Genomic DNA, 19,258 nt, shown 5'->3' on the forward strand with positions numbered 1-19,258 from the left:
GGCATTTGATACAGTGCCATACAATAGACTTGTGAGCAAAGTTATAGCTCATGAAATAAAACAGACAGTAGCAACATGGATATGGAATTGGCTGAGTGACAGGAAGAGTAGTGGTTAATGGATGTTTTTCGGGCTGGAGGAAGGTTAGTAGTGGATTTCCCCAGGGGTCAGTGTTGGGACCCTTGCTTTTCCTGATATATATTAATGACCTAGACCTTTCAGTACAGGGCATAATTTCAAAATATACAGATGATACGAAACTTGGAAGCATTGTGAACTGTGAGGAGGATAGTGTAGAACTTCAAAAGGACATAGTCTAGTTGGTGGAATGGGCGGACAGGTGGCAGATGAAGTTCAATGCAGAGAAATTGATTGCTTTTGGTAGGAAGAACATGGAGACACAATATAAAAAAAAGGGCACAACTCTAAAGAGGATGCAGAAGCAGAGGGACCTGGGTGTATATGTGCATAAGTCATTGAAGGTGGCAGGACAGGTTGAGAGAGCGGTTAATAAAACATACAGTATCCTGGGCTTTATGAATAGAGGCATAGAGTATAAGGAGGTTATGTTGAACTTGTATAAGACACTAGTTCAGCTTCAGCTGGAGTATTGTGTTCAGTTCTGGTGCCAACTTTAGTAAGGATGTGATGTCATTGGAGAGAGTGCAGAAAAGATTCACAAGAATGGTTCCGGGAGATGAGGAACTTCAGTTATGAAGATAGATTGGATAAGTTGGGACGGTTTTCCGTGAAGAAAAGGCGGCTGAGAGGAGATTTGATAGAGGTATTCAAAATCATGAGGGGTCTGGATAAAGTAGATAGTGAGAAACTGTTCCCACTCGTGAAAGGATCAAGAATGAGAGGGCACAGATTTAAAGTAATTGGTAAAAGAAGCAAAAGCGACATGCGGAAAATTCAATTGAAGCATTCTAAAGGGAATTAGACTGTTATTTGAAAAGGAAGAATGTGCAGGGTTATGGGGAGAAGGCGGGGGAATGGAACTAAGTGAATTTCTCAGAGAGTCGGTGCAGACACAATGGTCTCCTTCTGCGCTGTAACAATTCTGTGATTCTGTAATCGGACAAAATTTGACACTAAGCCAAGGAAGGAGATATTAGGATAAGTGACAAAAAGCAATAACGGAGGTAGAGCTGGGCGTTGTCAGTGTACTTGTGGAACCTGATGTCTTTGGATAATGTCGCCAAGGGGCTGCATGAAGATGAGAAATAAGAGGCTTGTGGGACTCCAGATTTAATGGTGCAAGGGTGGAAAGAAACCACTACAAGAGATTCTCTGGCAACAACTAGATGGGTAAGAGAGGAACCAAAGCGAGGACAGTCTGACTAGGTGGACAACAGAGATGAGACGTTGGAAGAGGATGATAAGGTCAACTGTGTCAAAGGCTGTAAAAAGATAGAGAAGGATAAGTAGGGATAGTTTACCATGGTCACAGTCACATAGGATGTCATTTATGACTTTGGTTAGGACTGTTTCAGTGCAGCGTAAGGGACAGAAACCTGATTGAACTGTTTCAAATATATTGTGGAAAAGATGGGATATAGATTTGGAAGAGGGCAACACATTCAAGGATTTGGGAGAGGATAGGGAGGTGGTAGATGGCGCACTACTTTCAGACAGAGGGATCCAAGGGTGTTTTTTTTTGAGGGGGGGAAATAATGGCACATTTGAAAAAAAGGGGGACAAGTACCCGAGGAGGGAGCTATTTATAATGTCAGCTAGCATGGAAACCAGGAAGCAAAGTTGGTGGCCAGCAGTTTTGTAGGAATTGGGTCAGGGAGCAGGAGGTGGGTTGCATGGACAAGATGAGCTTTGAGAAAGATGCAAGTTTAGAGCTAAGGCAGAGGTAAACTTGGCTTGATGGACAAGGGGAAGATAGGGAAGTGGCAGAGGCAGCAGAATGGATGGTCTCAATATTAGTGACAAAGAAATCCACGAGCTCCTCACATTTGTTGGAGATGAGAGTGAAGGACTGATCCCAACTCTGGCATTGGCAGATACCAGCCTTTAACTAGTTACCAGAAGATTGCAAGTGGAACGCAAAGCTTATGTGCCCTTCAATTTTCCTTCCTTTCCCCAGAGCACCTCAATACTGACAACTCAAGTCACAATAGAGAATCTGTTCATGTGTGGTGCTCATGGACATAAAACCATCTCACTTTGTGACAGTGTACATTAAAAAAACCACACTGATTCTGTACCAAACTGGAAATCTGACTTACTGGGGCCATAGAATGGACGATGAGAAATGAGGCTGGATTTCATGGCCAGCACAGACCAGTACCCTGATTAGTACAAAGATATTCTTTCACCTCAAAAATGTAAAATATTTTATTTGGTACAATGTCATGCTTTTTGTCACATCATTAATGATTCTACTACAGACAACAATTAAAATATGTTGACCCTTTAAACTGGCTTAGGATCTTCAGAGCATGACAACGAAATGATAGCCATAACCAAGTACAGTATTAGAAAACTACTGAGTCACTCAGATCAGAAGGTCCCAGTCTGTGCTGTTAAGACTTCTTGTCTGCGCCAAAATACCTAATCTCAGCTAGAATGGCTGCAGAGTAGCATTGCCTTGTACCGCCAGTCAGGAAAGGGAAAGATTTGCTGAAGTTCCCAATCCTGGCTGTAATATTGTTGACAGCAGTAGGCTTGATTGTTATACCCAGATTGAACAACCTGCCAACACTTACTATATAAGCTCACACATGGAGGATGCCCACTTGGGTAGAGTACCAAAGGGTAAAAGCAAAATACTGCAGATGCTGGAAATCTGAAAGAAAAACAAAGTGCTGGAAATACTCAGCAGGTCAGGCAGCATCTGTGGAGAGAGAAGCAGAGTTAACGTTTCATGGTTCTGATGAAAGGTTACAGACCTGAAATGTTAACTCTACTTCTCTCTCCACAGATGCTGCCAGACCTGCTGAGTATTTCCAGCACTTTCTGTTTTTATTTCAGAGTACCAAAGGGTGCTTGGCCAGAAAGCAGAGAAGATTTAAACAAGGGCAGCTACTGTGGCATGCCTATCATCAGCACTGCAGTCTTACCTGTTTGCCTTGAAAGTCTTCAGTTTCTGTACAAAAAATGATTCTAGAACCTCTGCACATTGATAAAACGGTGAATCACTGGGGTTATAGTAACGGCAGTTGTCAAAGATTTTGGTCATATCACCAACAAAGTCCGTCAGTTTCTTGTAGAATCGATGATGTATCCTTTCTTCCATCGTAGCAAGGTCTGTATTAGAAATAAATCACATGGTCATTAAATACTTGATATTGGGATAAAATCTTAAAGCATTCCTCTGATCTGACAAAAATTGCAAAGAAAATCAAAGCTCCAAATGTGAGGACTAGAAGTAACAGAAATGTTAAATTTCTTTTGACACTTTTAAATTTATATCATATACTTGTTTTTGTGAGGTACTACTCTGTGGGTTTATCATCAAGAATTTATTTGAAGTTCCTTCACTAAAAGAGAAGCATATGCTTCTTAACAGCTTAACTCTGAAACCTATATTTAGAAACTGTTGGGAGTACAAAGAAAATCCTATGAATAGGCATGGAAATAATATTACAAAGCAATGCCCTTAAAATTCATGCAAGTTTAAAGCAGTGAAGTACCATAAAAACAGTGTCACGAAGTGGTGACTATCTTGTCTCGTAATTTATTGATTGTAAGGCTAGCCAGCTCATATTCGCCATATAACTTGCATCATGTGTGTCTGGCATGAGAGAAACTATACAAAATATATGCACTGCATTGACAATGTTGGAGAGGGTCTACAATGCTGGGGTGCATTTATGATTTGCAATATCTGTATGCCATTAATTTCCTAAATATTGGGAGAGGGGAAAACCACAGTACAAACCTGAAGGAACAGGATATTGTTTTCAATTTTACTAGGTATTGATGTATTGGTTTCTTTACATCATAAAATTTTAAAGATGCAATGGTCATTATAATTTTTTTTTTTTTTTTAGATAGCAGCAAAAGGAACTACCAGCAGAAAAGAAATATATTTAACTGTCAGTTGTATATATCCACATCAGTAATTCATTTTGCCCCTTTATGCTACAGATGTCCATTTTTCATAGCTTTCCTGACAATCATACAGGCAGATTTCAGGAGCCAAAGAGGAGCTAGACTCGAAGCATAATAATAGTTCTTTGTGGATAGAGATGTCAGAAGCAAAATGCTAACTTTAAAATGGATGGAATGAGGAACATTTTCAGGAATCTTTAATTACTATAGAAGGTAAAGAACAATGACAAACATGTCACATGAGCTCCTGTTCAAAACATGTCATCAAGGGATATGGAAATAACAAAAACTTGCATTTATATTGGAACTTTAACACAGAAAACTTCCCTATGACACTTAACAGACGTGTAATCAGACAATGAGAAGATATTAGGAGGAGTGACTAGAAACTTGGTCAGAGATGAGTTTTAAGGAAAACATAGACATAGAAACATAGAAAATAGGAGGAGTAGGCAAATCAGCCCTTTGGGCCTGCTTCGACATTCAAAAAAGATCATGGCTGGTCATCTAATTCAGTACCCTGTTCCCGCTTTCTCCCCATATCCCTTGATCCCTTTGGCATTAAGAAATATATCTATCTCCTTCTTGAATATATTTAATGACTTGGCCTCCACTGCCTTCTGCAGTAGAGAATTCCACAGGTTCACCACCCTCTGAGTGAAGAAACTTCTCCTCATCTCGGTTCTAAATGGCATACCCCGTATCCTGAGACTGTGACCCCTGGTTCTGGACTCCCCAGCCATCGGGAACATCCTCCCTGCATCTAGCCTGTCTAGTCCTGTTAGAATTTTATAGGTTTCTATGAGATTCCCTCTCATTCTTCTAAACTCTAGTGAATATAGGCCTAAATATAGGAATATAGGAGTGTCTTAAAGAAGTAAATAAATGATGGTCTGGTTATTGCCAATAAGGCTCTTCATCTGGGCAACTGGATTTGTGCAAGTGCTACCCAGACAAAGCTTTCCCTCCTCCTTTGGGAGATATATTTCTATTCAACCCTTCCTCATCACCACACACCCAAATTTGACAATATTGACAAAGAATTTTAGATCTTTAATTTTTAGCCCAGTAACCTTATTAAAGGTAGAGGGATGGTGTACATACTTCCACATTTCTTAACCCCTGATTCATTTGGGATACATTTCCCCATATGGGGGGGCAAGTCAACCAAGGCTGATTTTGCACACATTTGACAGTTCAGTCAAATAGGCAGAGTCAAGCAAACAGATCACCTTTCTTGGATGAAAAATGAAAGGCGCAGACTCGATGGGCCCAATGGCCTCCCTCTGTCCTATACTATTCTATGATTCACCAGTGGGTCAAGGTGGTGGCTTTAAACAGGGTCCAACAGAAAATAACTGGGCTGCTGGGAGAGGATGGAGAAAGATGGCTTTAACTCACCACAGCACTGCACTTAATATCTCATAAGTTTGCTTCTTAGCATCAGCAAGAGGAGCATGATGTTTCTCCATTTTTTTTACCATGGTCACCACTTTCAAAATAAACTAGAACAGCAGGTACAGACCAAATGATCCCTGGGTTGATTCAGAGTCTGTGCTCTGTTAGTTGCTGGTACATTTGGCTTCATAAGCTCACTATGAAGCTTATTGTTGGTGGGTCTTAAACCCATACCCACTGAATAATTCCTAATTTGCTCACTAGAAATTTAACATGTTATCCAGTGCTCTGCAAAACCAGCTGGCTATATTTATGCCAGTACAAAAACATAAATGAAGGCAGTAATTTTCCCATTTTTGCCATTTATAATGGATCTTTATCTTTCTCTCAACTGCTATCCTGCAATTCCTGATTGAAAGTCACATGTGGGAACACTGGGAGAGGACAGCCGTGGGCTTGACTGTGAAGCTTCTACAGCTGAATAACCTGCCAACATACTGAACAGGCTCACAGCTGAAGAATGGTCACTTGGATGAACTGGGAATGGTAATTCAGCAATGGCACCACCTTTCCAAGGAGGTGAGAAATGCTCTCCCAAAATGTATTGGCGAGTTGTTAAGGTCTGGAATGCACTGCCTGAGAATGTGTTGGAAGCAAGTTCAATTGAAGCATTCAAAAGGGAATTAGACTGTTAACTGAAAAAGAAGAATGTGCAGCGTTACGAGGAGTAGGCGGGGGAATGGCATGAATTGAATTGCTTATTTGGAGAGCCGGTGTAGACACGATGGGCCAAATGGCCTTCTTCTGCGCTGTAACAATTCTGTGATTCTGTGGAAACATGCTGACACCTGCAGCAATTTTTAAGTCACATCTGAAAATTAAATTAAGCCTCATTGTAATTACACAGCAATGTTTTTAACTCTCATTTTTGAAAATTAATTACTTTTCTTTGCAAAGAGCAAATTCTTTTATGTTCTTTATTTTTAATGGCAAGTTATTTAAGTGTCATAAGTAATAAAGTGCTTTAAAAAGCTCACCAGATTGATATAACCCATTGGATCATAACAAAATGTTTTACACATCCCCTTGTGCTAAGTGAGAAATGTTAAAATTTTGTCTAGTTTAATGTCCTGTGGAGGCAGATTGTTATCATTGCACGCCCTGGCCACTGCCTTCAAACAGTCATCACCCATGAGACCAAAGTTACTGAGGTGTGAAAGACCAAGGGGATAAGCCCCTTTCATCTCGATATTTATGCCCCTTATTTTTCATCAACACAAAAACAAGCAGCTTTCCAAGTCTGTAATTTACAGTCTACTTTGTTGTTTTGATTACTCTTCCACAAATTAAATTCTGGAAGCAAATAGAGACAGAAGACAGGAATGAGTAACGTTTAAAAAAAGTCAAACTGTTGATTAGGTTAGATACAATGGGATCAAATGAAGGCTGCAACAATTACCATACAAACTGTGAAGCAGATCTGCTTTTAAAACACCATGTACTTAGTATTATTACACAACTCAGCTTTCAGACTAGATTCATCCCTCCTACACCCTCTTTGCCGTCCTCCTCACCCTGGTATTAATCTCCATCACATCATTCCAATGGCTCCCAAATTTTAATCAAGATCATGTGGGGAAAGATATTTTTTGAACAAGCCAGACATGAAATGTATCCACTCATGCCTGCACACTGTGGTTTTAAAAAGAATTTTCCACCTTGAAGGGGCTGACCCATGCTGCAAAATGGTTCTGCAGAGCAGCCTACCAGTACCTCATCAAAGCAGCCATTCTTCATATACATGCTCAGGCAGCAAATGGGGCGGCAAGCTATTCTACCACACAGACAGCACAGTCTGACTATAACAGGAAATCTCGTTTATCCATTCAATCCTTTCTCATGTCCCTGAACAAAACCCAGGAGAAGGTAGACAAGTAACCTTCACCCACTCCTGTTATTACTGCTTTAGTCAGCCCTCAATGAGGTGTGCATGTTAAACTTTAACCCTCTCCATTGGCAAAGCACCCTGCCTTCTTCAGTGACATGGCTGATACTGGACCACGCACATCAATGAGAACAATTTCAACAGTATAGAGCAACATGTACGGAATTGCTAAGATTACCTCACCACTAAGTTGGCACCAGGCCGAAGTACAAACAATGAATGACTTACCCATTGGCTCTTTGATGATGCCATAATAATCTGGCGCATCATTGGGATCTACTGGTTCCAAGAAGGGCCAAGCCATTTTATGAGCCTATTGAGGAATTAAAGAGTTTATTAATGCACTGGATTAACTGGAGATTCACTGGATTCTCCCACATATGGAGCTTCCACCTCTGCAATAATTTCAATTTTATTTAATAACAAGGTCAACATTGTGAAATGGCTGCAGGCAAGGAAAGTCAGATTGCCGATTCTGAGCATTCTGGGGAATGACACACTGATCATTGTGTCTGCTCCTCATCGTCAGGTCACAAAATAAATACTGGAGGACTGCCAATGGTTGTGGAATCGCACCCTACCATAAGTCACTGCGTTCAGTAATGCAGAGGAACATTTTGAAAATTAGAATGGGGAAGGTGGAAGGGAATTTGAAACGTTATCACTCTTGCCAAACCCACGTGTCAAATCGTGGCTGCAGCTTTTCCAAGGGCTGAACAATATACTCTCAGTCAAAGAACGTGGTCCCACATCCATCCCTTTGCTAAAAGCACGTACTGTGTCTCCAATGCCTAACACCAGCCACTGTTAAGTTTTCTTCAGGAAAAAAACTGAAAATTGACAGCTTGATAAGTGCAGCAATGAAGTGGCAAACTTCAAGTCTAAATCACAACTGTAGTGGAGATACAATAGGGCCATCACAAAACATTTTGTGTGTTTTACACATGTTGGCATTCTTCTACAATATTATTTGGGCACTGGACGGTAGAATGAAATACATCATGTTTTTAAACACTTAATATATTTACTTTTGGGTGGGGGAAGAATGAAACAGAATTGGGAGGCACTTAGCACAATGCACTTTTGAGCAGTCAGGTTTTAGACAATAAGTGCCAAGTACAAGTTTAATAACATGATTCCGAAATGTGACTGACTACTCAGCGGTTTCACTGACCCTGTAAACCCAGTCTCCAAAATCCCATTTCAAGATCCAAAAGCATAAGTTAATGTGCACCTTCTTGCAAATACAAGGGTTATTGAATCAGCGATGCTCAACTTGTGCCAGTTAATAATTTCTCTGCGCTTTAGCTCGCAGATGAGTGTGGGAGACACTCAGACAAAAGATCTGAAGTACAAAGGGGAATAAAACCGCGTGTATTTAAGTAGACTATACATTGGCATCTCCAGATATTGGTGCATTGCAAATGCTGAAGGTTCATATAAAAGGTTTCAAGTGGATCAGTTCTGGACAGCATCTGTAACTCAATTTAGTTGTTTTACATTTTCACTTAACATATCTTCAATTTACCTTTTATCTTTCATTTGAGTACGGTAATACAATGCAGGGACTGAGTTCTAAAGTTTAGAAAATTCTTTTAAAAATTAATCTTCCAGCAGATAAATGCTTTGCTTCAGGTTTGGATTATTCCAACAGCATTTAACAACACCGCCCTACCCCCCACAAGGTACCTTGTGAGAACGCTCTTGTAGAGTGATAAAGCCTAAAACCTTCACTATTAATGAAGTTTAGCTGTCTGCCAGCTACCAGGTGCCATACTTTAAATTGTACAATTCTGTCAGTTTAATTTTTTTTTGGAGGGGACTTGGTAGGAGAGAAAGAATAACATCACTCCCACATCGCAGGAGGTTTGTTAAAGAGTACTGCAGAATATTACTACGAAAAGCTACAGCCTAGGTTATCACCCAGTCTTCTGTTAGGAGGAGGAAGTTTTTTTTGGGTGAAAGGGGAAAAACATAAATGAGGGAATGAAGCTCAGAAGAAAAACATAGACTTGATTAGAAGCAGTTATTTCATAAACTCTCTCACCTGTAAAGAGCGCAGCACTCGTCTAAGACCCTCATAGTCTTTGTCTGAAAGTGGGCTGAGCACAGTCATAGCATCTTCTGTAGACTGGCACTGTGGACAGACATACTCATCAATGAGCTCTGCCTCACTCTGTAATATGCCTACACAGCGCCCATGGTACCAGTTTTGGCAGCGATCACAACCAATGTAAAATCTATGGGTTTAAAAAAAATACACATACTATTTTCTACTGAACTTCACAGTTTAAAGAATCAATAGCATCAACAAATACACCATGGGCTAGACATAATTTTATCAGGCACTCCTGATGACACCAAGAGTCACTGAAAAACTAGTTGAACCACACAGACTAGAATGTCCCAGGTTCAATCCCCAGACTGCGCTGAGTTAACTGATCTTGTAGTAGGATGCTACAATTGGCCTCATAACCCAGACTGGAAAGCATCAGTTTAGGTCCCCATTCCTGATTGTTATCCAGCAACCTTAGGGTTAAGTAACTTGGCAATATTTTTTAATCAAGGTTCACACAAAGGATGGTCACTTATGTGAGGCACCAATGGGCTCTGGGTGCAAGATGTCAATTGAGGAGGGGAGGGGAGAAAGTTAGTGACAACAAAAACAAATTCAAATTTGGAACCAATAACCAAAGCTGTGCAGGATTATGTGCAAGGTTGAGGAATCAGAAAATCCTGAAGTCTTTGATATAAATCATGAAAATAATTTCCCATTACCTTTTTGCATTTCAACAAATGATTAAAAACTGACACAAAGGAACCAGAAGTGCATTACTGCAAGGCAAAGTGACAGAACTTGCAATATACATTGTATAACAAATGTTATCTATTCTTTGAGAGACAATTTTAGACAGAATTCTGCTTTTCTTCCGACATCAGTGCACAAGTCAAACTTTGTCAAGTTAAGATTACAAACCACAACAGAGCATTTATTAAGTAAGAGCCCACACTATTGGAAACCTGTAAAAATCCACTGTCTGTTAGCTGCAAACGTTCCAAAATATATGATTCTGAATCCCTCTTGCAGAATGTGTTTTTTTTTGAAGTAGAAGCCACTTTGAACAGTTTAATAGTGAATTTAACTTGTATTATGTGAAATCAACAGTTTTTTTCCTCCTACCTGAAGAAGCAATTTTTCCCCCTCAAGTAAAAATTGTTTCTGCAAGTTCCCCCAGTAGATTATAGATTAAATACACTGCTGCAGCTACCCACAATGGCTCAGACAATGAGTAACAGCCATACAAACCAGGAAGATGCTTGGTTTGATTTCTAGTCTGTGCAGTTAGCTGATCGCTGCTCGGATTTTGATAATTGTGCTCCTGGGCTGGTAAGCAGTGGGGTGGGGAACAGCAAGGGCTCGTAACCCTGTCTGTTATGCCTGATGAAAAGCATTATGGTGGGCAAGGACATGATTTGACTTACACTGATCAACAGCCTGCCAACCTTCATTACCCAAGTTCATAAATGTAGAGCATTTGTTTGATCAGGTTACTTGAATGCTCTGAGAGCCCGTGGGACTGTGCCCCAGCCAGGAGTCAACGCCTTCAATAAAGGATGAGGCAAGGGGACGAAAAATTGGATAGCTAGGTGGTAACCTTAATTGCTGAATGGAAGAGACTGCAGAATATTATACAGTGCATCAGTCCAACTTTAAGGGAAAAAAAATAGACAACACTGTAGAAACACCAATTACTAAATCAATGGTCTACAGATGGGAGATATAAAAACTGAGTTGTAGCAAATATCACAGGCAAGTATATTATGATTCATGCAGTCTGCATCACAACCAGCAGTTAAGAAACATCAGAGGAGGACAATACTGCATGCCTGTCACTCAAAAGGAAAACTATCACAGGGTGATAAAGTCTCTGTTGACGTTTCAGCTTACTGTGATTCGTCGTATGGTGTTCTACAGATACAGTAGAGCTCCTCGCTGCTGCCCTCCTGTGCTCGTTTACACTCATTGCAAATGTATTCATCCATTTTTTTAGCCTCTTTTTCTGTGATACCAACACATTCTCCGTGATACCAGTTCGTACAGAGATCACAGCCAATGTAGAACCTGAAAAACGAACACACACATTGGAGTGTGTTTATGTTTCTCTCTCACTCTTATCAGCCACAAACATATGTAGAGGCAACCTGTGGTGTAGAACACTGGTGTGCTCATGTCTCAGGCCAGAGTAGGAATAGAAGTATTCAGTCCCACAGTACTCCACAGGACAACAGCCCAATTCAGCCAGGCTGTTGGGGGAGGCTGGGTATCGGAGGCTGCCATGGCCTTCCCAACGAAGGAGGATGGAAAACTGGAGCAAGAACCAGCTCAGGTTCCACTTCCACACCTGCCAGTGATCAATGACAGATGCTTTGAAAAAATAACCTGTCTGTCTGTTTGGGATGTTGCATGGAATAGAGAAGCAGAAGGAAAAAAGAGGGAAAAATGGTGTTATTGAATGAGGAAGCGAAAGGAAACAGAAAATGGGAGAGGGCAGTGCTTTTAAAAAAGCATGGGGTATTTGCCATTTTGGAAATGTGGGCATTCCTGTCCACAAACAATGGGTAACCTGTTATCCACACAATCACTGGTGCAGGTCGGATGGTCCAATCCATAGATAAGCTCCTTGGCCAATGGCAGCACCCTTTAACTGGTCTGCTGGCAGGCTCAAATGGCTTATCAAGCCTTTTCCTCACCAGTACCTCCTCCATCTGCCTGCTCAAAACTGGAAAACCTCCCATTCAGGAAGACAAAATCATTAGCTGTACAATACCAGTATTTGGACTTGGGAAACTTCCCAGATGGTAAACCATGTGACGATACTGGTTAACAGGTTTAGTCACAATATTGAATAAGAGGAGTGGACAGTCTAGCCATCTCATGGTTACTGTACTTGAGGCTGTTTTTAAAAAATTTTTGCTTAAGGTGATAATTTCTTCTGAAGGATTATTTTCTTCCTGCACTATGCTTGGCCAGGAGAGTGGTTGAGCAATTTAGCGCAACAGCAATGCCTCAGATTGGTGGCTAGGAAGAGTGATGACAATCAAAGACGTTCTTCCCCTTTCTGGCCTCTTCTCCTCAGGGCATGTAACTAAAATTGGTGATACAACACTTTTATTATGTGAAATCAACAGTTTTTTCCCTCCTACCTGAATAAGCAATTTCCCCCCCCCCCCCACCAAAGTAAAATGTGTTTCTGTAAGTTCTTCCAATAGATTATAGATTAAATACACTGCTTCAGCTACCCATAGTGGCTCAGACAACGAGTAACAGAGCCATACAAACCGAGAAGATGTTTGGTTTGAATTCTAGTCTGTGCAGTTAGCTGATCTCTGCTCAGTTATTGATGATCGTGCTCCTGGGCTGGTAAGCAGTGGGGTGGGGAACAGCAAGGGCTCGTAACCCTGTCTGTTATGCCTGATGAAAAGCACAGAGCTTGTCCTACAATTCTAAAGCGTTATCATATTATTGTTCTCTAGAACCAAAATTTAGGCATAATTTGTTTAATTTCTGAAGCAATATTCAATCTGGAAGTCCTTACAAGCAATTGTGGTACAGAACTATATAATGCAGCAAAAAATAGGTTTGCATTTGGAAATTCCTACAAGGCTGAATTCTCAACCTCACTCTTCCTGGACAGAGATAAATGCTTCCGCACAGAAAGGGAATGGCTGGTATGCAACTCTCAGAGTAGACCTTAGGTCAGGTGGGCCAAAAACAGCACAGGCAGAGCAGCTTCCTACAAGCAAAGTATCTTGCTTTGGGAACAGTACATGTCTTATTTTTTCGAGCGGTGGTGGGTGGAGTCAAGAAACAACAACCAAATTTAAATTCAAAAGGAATTGAATAGAAACATAGAAAATAGCAGGAGCACGCCATTTGGTCCTTCGAGTCTGCTCCACCATTCATTATGATCATGGCTGATCATCCAACTCAGTAGCCTGTTACGGCTTTCGCCCCATACCCTTTGATCCCTTTAGACCCAAGAGCTATATCTAACTCCTTTTTGAAAACATTCAATGTTTTGGCTTCAACTGCTTTTTGTGGTAGCGAATTCCACAGGCTCACCACTCTCTGGGTGAAGACATTTCTCCTCATCTCAGTCCTGAAAGGTTTACCCCGTATCCTTACTTGGAGAAAAAATTGCAGGGAATTGGGGAAAAAGCGGAGGAGTGAAACCGACTGGATTGCTCTTTGAAAGAGTGGGTGCAGACTTGATGGGCTGAATGAGGAGGCAGTGGCGTAGTGGTAATGTTACTGGACTAGTAATCCAGAGCCCAGGCTAATGCTCTGGGGACATGGGTTAGGATCCCAACACAGCAGATGGTGAAATCTGAACTCAATCAATAAATATGGAATTAAAAGCTAGTCCAATGGGGACCATGAAACCATTGTTGATTATTGTAAAAACCCGTCTGGTTCACTAATGTCCTTTAGGGAAGGAAATCTGCCATCCTTACCTGGTCTGGCCGACATGTGACTCCAGATCCACAGCAATGTGGTTGACTCTTAAATACCCTCTGAAATGGCCTAGCAAGTTCAAGGGCAGTTAGGGATGGGCAATAAATGCTGACCTAGCCAGCGATGCCCACATCCCACAAATGAATAAAAAAAATGTCTCCTTCTGTGCCGCACTATTCCATGATTGCGATTCTAAATAATTTCAATTTCAGTATAGTCGAATACGCTCCCTGTTAACAGGGTTATTAAACATCCATTCCCTGTTCTACACAGTGAAGTTTTACAGAATCAGAAAAGTACAAATGCATACATCATTAAATAGCAATGACTTTCACCACATTAATTCTGATTCAATACGAACCTGAGGATATAGGTTTTAACCCGAAGGCAGAAGGAATAGGAGAATGGCTGGTGCAATCACTAAACAACTAGGCTTGCTGGAGGACACACAACCATTTTTCCTCCTTCCCTAAGAAAGGAAAATACACCCCCCACACAAACACATGTAAAATTTGTTTTATTTCTCAGATTAATGGCAATTTATAGCTTCCAAATGATGCTATGTCAAAAGAGATTTTTGTATGCGCAATACAAGCTTTCTCTTACAATCGCTCAGAAAGAACTCAATCTCTTAGAGATTCCTGGGGACTGCAGTGGTGGGGACATATCTGGAGATCATGGTCTTGCATACTAACTTCAGGTACCCGCTAGAGCCTGGTGACCTCTCGCACATCCTCTTAGAATAATGCATGGAACCTGAGGCAAGAGGCTGCTATGGAACTGGGAGAATTTTTTTTAGGATAATGAAATACAGGCAAAAGAAATGTTTGGTCTATCACATACTTTGATTCATCATAAGGTGTCTTGCAGATACAGTAAAGCTTTGTGTCCTTCTTGGATTCTTTTGAGGTAGTAGAAATCATCTTTTTCTTTTTGACCTTTGCAGGCTCTTTCTCCTCCTCTCGTTTTCTTTTCTGTGTCACCGCAGCTTGTACAGCATTTGCAGCGGCAATGACTGCAGTGTGGATAGCTGCTGCCTGTGCCTTCTCTTTCTCTTTCCTCAATTTATTTCTGTCTTTTTTCAGCTCCTCCTGCCAAAATGAACAAAAGTTCAGTCAACAGGAACAAAATGACATAACAGCAACAGTGCCAACATGGCCAAGTGCATGGAAGCTGGAAATGTTGTGCAGCAGAACACTGCTGCAAATTGTACCTCTACATCAAACAACTAAGATATCTCGCTGAAAGATTTGATAAATTTTCAAAAAAAAGTAGAAGCATAATTTCTCAATTTTAGATTTCACCTCCTGGTCTTCTTGCCACTGATGAAGGACTCTCTGGTGCCAGTATTGATGCCCAGAATTCAGACACTTTACTTTTCTTGCTTAAGGGGTGATCCACCTTTACTGGTGGCAATGGCCCGACTGACTTCTATTTCATCTACATTTTAATGGAGAAGTTTGTGACAGAGGTACTGGCATTGTCTGCCAATTGAACTTGTTAGTTTCAGCTGGGTAAGCTGAATTTGGTTTTTGGTTGAATTGCCAGATAATGTTTCTTGGAAGCAATACATTCCAACCTTTGGCAAGCAAGGAAAGAACCATCATCCAGCATTGTCTGAACTGTACCACTGTCTATACACTCAGAACAAGAAATCCATGTCCTAGACAATCAACTGCAGAATTGAAGGTGGAAGGCTGTCTGTTAAAATTTTTTCAAAGAATAGAACAAAATACTAATGGTAAGAACCTTATGAATTATTACATCAGTTTAAGTCATAACACATGAACAAAATTGAAGCCTATGGGATTCAAGGGGAAGTGGAAACATGGATATGAAATTTGTTAAGAGACAGAAAACAGAGAATAGTGGTGAATGGTTGCATTTCAGTCTGGATGAAAGTGGACAGTGGTGTTCCCCAAAGGTCAGTATTAGGACCACAGCTTTTTATGATGTATACTAAAACATGGAGTTGGGTATAGGATGCATAATTTCTAAGTCTGTAGATGTCAAAAAACTTGGAAATGCAGTGAACAGCAAGGGAGATGGTAGCAGACTTTAGAAAGACATAGACAAGGCTGGTGAAATGGGCAGGCGCCCAACAGATGAAATTTAATGCAGAGTAGTGAAGTGTTGTATTTTGAAAGGAAGAATGAGGCAGTAATAATAAAATAAATGGCACAAATTTAAAGGTGATGCAGGAACAGAGACTTGGGGGTTTCACATACACAAATATTGAAGATGGCAGGCAAATGTGTTAAAAAGCAAACAGGATCTGTGGCTTTATAAATAGAGACATGAAGTACAAAAGTAGGGAACTTATGCCAAACCTTTATTAATCACCCCTCATCTCCCTCTGGTTCTTCCAATTATGTTAAATGTGTCCTCTGTTTACCAACCCATCTACCAGTGGAACACCAGTTAGGCGTCAACTAAAATATTATGCCAATTCTGGCTACCACACTTTCAGAAGGATGCCAAGGCCTGAGAGAGGATGCTGAGATAATTTACCAGAATACTAGGGATGAGGGACTTCAGTTATGAGGAAAGACTAGAGAAGCTGGGATTGATTCCTTAGAGCAGAGGTTTAAGGGGACATTTAATCACAGAATCGTTACAGTGTAGAAGGAGGCCATTTGGTCCATCGTGTTCGCACCGGCTCTCTGAAAGACAATTCCCTCAGTCCCATTCCCTAGCCTTTTCCCCATCACCCTGCACATTCATTCTTTTCATATAACTGTCTAATTCCCTTCAATTGAACCTACCTCCATGACATTCTCAGGCAGCGCATTTCAGACCTTAACCACTCGCTGCGTGAAAAAGTTTTCCCTCATGTCACTTTTACTTATCTTATCAAATACTTTAAATCTGTGCCCTCTTGTTCTCGATCCTTTCATGAGTGTGAACAGTTTCCTTCTATCCACTCTGTCCAGATACCTCATGATTTTAGGTTGGATGGCTCGTTTTTTGGTCGGCGCAGACACATTGGGCCAAGTGGCCTCATTCTGTGCTGTAAACTTTCTATGATTCTATATTCAATTCCTTTGTAAAACTTACTATTGAATCTGCTTCTTGTACTCTACGCCTCTGCTAATAAAGCCCAGGATACTGTATGTTTTAACTGCTCTTGCAACATGTCCTGCCACCTTCAATTACTTATGCAAATATACACCCAGGTCCCTCTGCTTCTGCACCCCCTTTCGAATTGTACCCTTTATTATATATTGTCTCTCCATGTTCTTCCTACCAAAATAAATCACTTCACATTTCTCCACATTGAACTTCATCTGCCACCTGTCTCTCTTAATAGAAGTGTTCAAAATAAGTCGAGCTTTTGGCAGCGTAAAAAAGGAGAAATTGTTCCACTGATGGGTTGGTCAGTAACCAAAGGACACAGATCTAACATAATTGGCAGGGGAGATGAAGAGAAATATTTTTAAGCAGAGAGTTGTAATCTGGAATGCACTGTCTGAAAGAGTGGTGAAAGCAGAGTCAATAGTAAGTTTTGCAAAGGAATTGAATATAGAATTATGGAACGTTTATGGCACAGAATGAGGCCACTTGGCCCACTGTGTCTGCGCCAGCCAAAAAAACGACCCACCCATCCTAATCCCACCTTCCAGCATGTGGTCCGTAGCCCTGCAGGTTACGGCACGTGAGGTACATATCGAGACTCCTTTTAAATGAGTTGAGGGTTTCTGCCTCTACTACCCTTTCAAGCAATGAGTTCCAGAGCCCAACCACCCTATGGGTGAAAACATTTTTCATCTCCCCTCTAATCTTTCTACCAATCACTTTAAATCTATGCGCTCTAGTCACTGACCGCTCTGCTAAGGTAAATCGGCCCTTGAATCAACTCTATCCAGGCCCCGCACAATTTTGTACATTTCAATCAAATCTCCCCTCAGCCTCCTCTGTTCCAAGGAGAACAACCCCAGCCCCAGCCTATCCAATCTTTCTTCATTGCGGCATTTTTCCAGTCCTGGCAACATCCTCATAAATCTCCTCTGTACCCTCTCTAGTGCAATTACATCCTTCTGTAATGATATGACCAGAACTGCACACAGTACTCAAGTTGTGGCTTAACTAATGATTTATACAGTTCCAGCATAACCTCCCTGCTCTTATATTTTATACCTAGGCTAATAAAGGAAAGGATTCCACATCCCTTCTTAATCACCTGATCGGCCTGTCGTGCTACCTTCAGGGATCTGTGGACATTCGCTTCAAGGTCCCTCACTTCCTCTACACCTCTCAGTATTGTCCCATTAATCGTGAATTCCTTTGCCTTGTTTAATCCCCCAAATCACCTCACATTTCTCCAGATTGAATTCCATTTGCCAATTTTATGCCCACCTGACCAGTCAATCAATATCTTCCTGCAGTCTACAGCTATCCTTCTCACTAATTTTTGTGTTGTCTGTAAACCTCTTGATCATGCCCCCTACATTTACACCCAAATCGTTAACATATACCAACAAAAAGCAGGGGACCCAGTTCTGAGCCCTGTGGAATGTCACTGAAAACAGCCCTCCAGTCGCTAAAACAGCCGTCAACAGTTTTGTGGGATATGTCGAACATTCCTTGTTCCAGTCCTACTCAGGCCCCCTTCCCAAACTCTTTTTCCGGTACATTGATGACTGTATTGGTGCCGTTTCCTGCTCCTGCCCGGAACTAGAAAACTTTATCAACTTTGCTTCTAATTCCCATCCTTCTCTCACCTTCACATGGTCCATCTCCGACATTTCCCTTCCCTTCCTCGACTTCTCAGTCTCTATCTCTGGGGATAGGCTATCTACTAATATCCATTATAAGCCCACTGACTCCCACAGCTACCTCGACTACACTTCTTCACATCCTGCCTCCTGTAAGGACTCCATTCCATTTTCCCAGTTTCTCCATCATCTGCTCTGATGATGCTACCTTCCACCTCAGCGCTTCTGATATGTCTTCCTTTTTCCTCATCCGAGGATTCCCCTCCACTGTGGTTGACAAGACCCTCAACCAGCACATTTCCCGCACCTCTACCCTCACCCCTTCCCCTCCCTCCCAGAACCGCAACAGGGTTCCCCTTGTCCTCACTTTCCACCTCACCAGCCTCCAGATCCAAAGGATCATCCTCCACCACTTCCGCCACATCCAGTGTGATGCCACTACCCAACACATCTTCCCCTCCCTTTCCCTGTCAGCATTCCGAAAGGATCATTCCCTCCGCAACACCCTCGTCCACTCCTCCACTACCCCCACCACCTTGTCTCCTTCCCACGGCACTTTCCCCTGCACTCACAGGAGGTGTAATAACTGGCTATTTATCTCTTCTCTCCTAACTA

At 41.4% G+C, this 19,258-nt stretch overlaps 1 protein-coding gene across 12 annotated transcripts in view; it reads right to left on the minus strand.

Moving 5' to 3' along the window:
- bptf (bromodomain PHD finger transcription factor) overlaps window positions 1-19,258 on the minus strand; it is a 190,601-nt gene that overhangs the window by 1,744 nt on the left and 169,599 nt on the right. For 9 of the 12 annotated variants that reach the window (XM_068058487.1, XM_068058488.1, XM_068058483.1 and 6 more), the window contains 5 exons: window positions 14,772-15,019; window positions 11,361-11,534; window positions 9,459-9,651; window positions 7,640-7,724; window positions 3,075-3,261 (listed from right to left, as the gene is read on the minus strand). In XM_068058487.1, the coding sequence (XP_067914588.1) occupies window positions 3,075-3,261; window positions 7,640-7,724; window positions 9,459-9,651; window positions 11,361-11,534; window positions 14,772-15,019 (887 nt within the window). Of the gene's footprint in view, window positions 1-3,070; window positions 3,262-7,639; window positions 7,725-9,458; window positions 9,652-11,360; window positions 11,535-14,771; window positions 15,020-19,258 lie in introns of those variants that run through there. The other 3 variants (XM_068058490.1, XM_068058484.1, XM_068058491.1) reach the window with 3 other exon arrangements.

This window comes from Heterodontus francisci, chromosome 26 (assembly GCF_036365525.1).
Source record: "Heterodontus francisci isolate sHetFra1 chromosome 26, sHetFra1.hap1, whole genome shotgun sequence".
NCBI lineage: Eukaryota > Metazoa > Chordata > Chondrichthyes > Heterodontiformes > Heterodontidae > Heterodontus > Heterodontus francisci.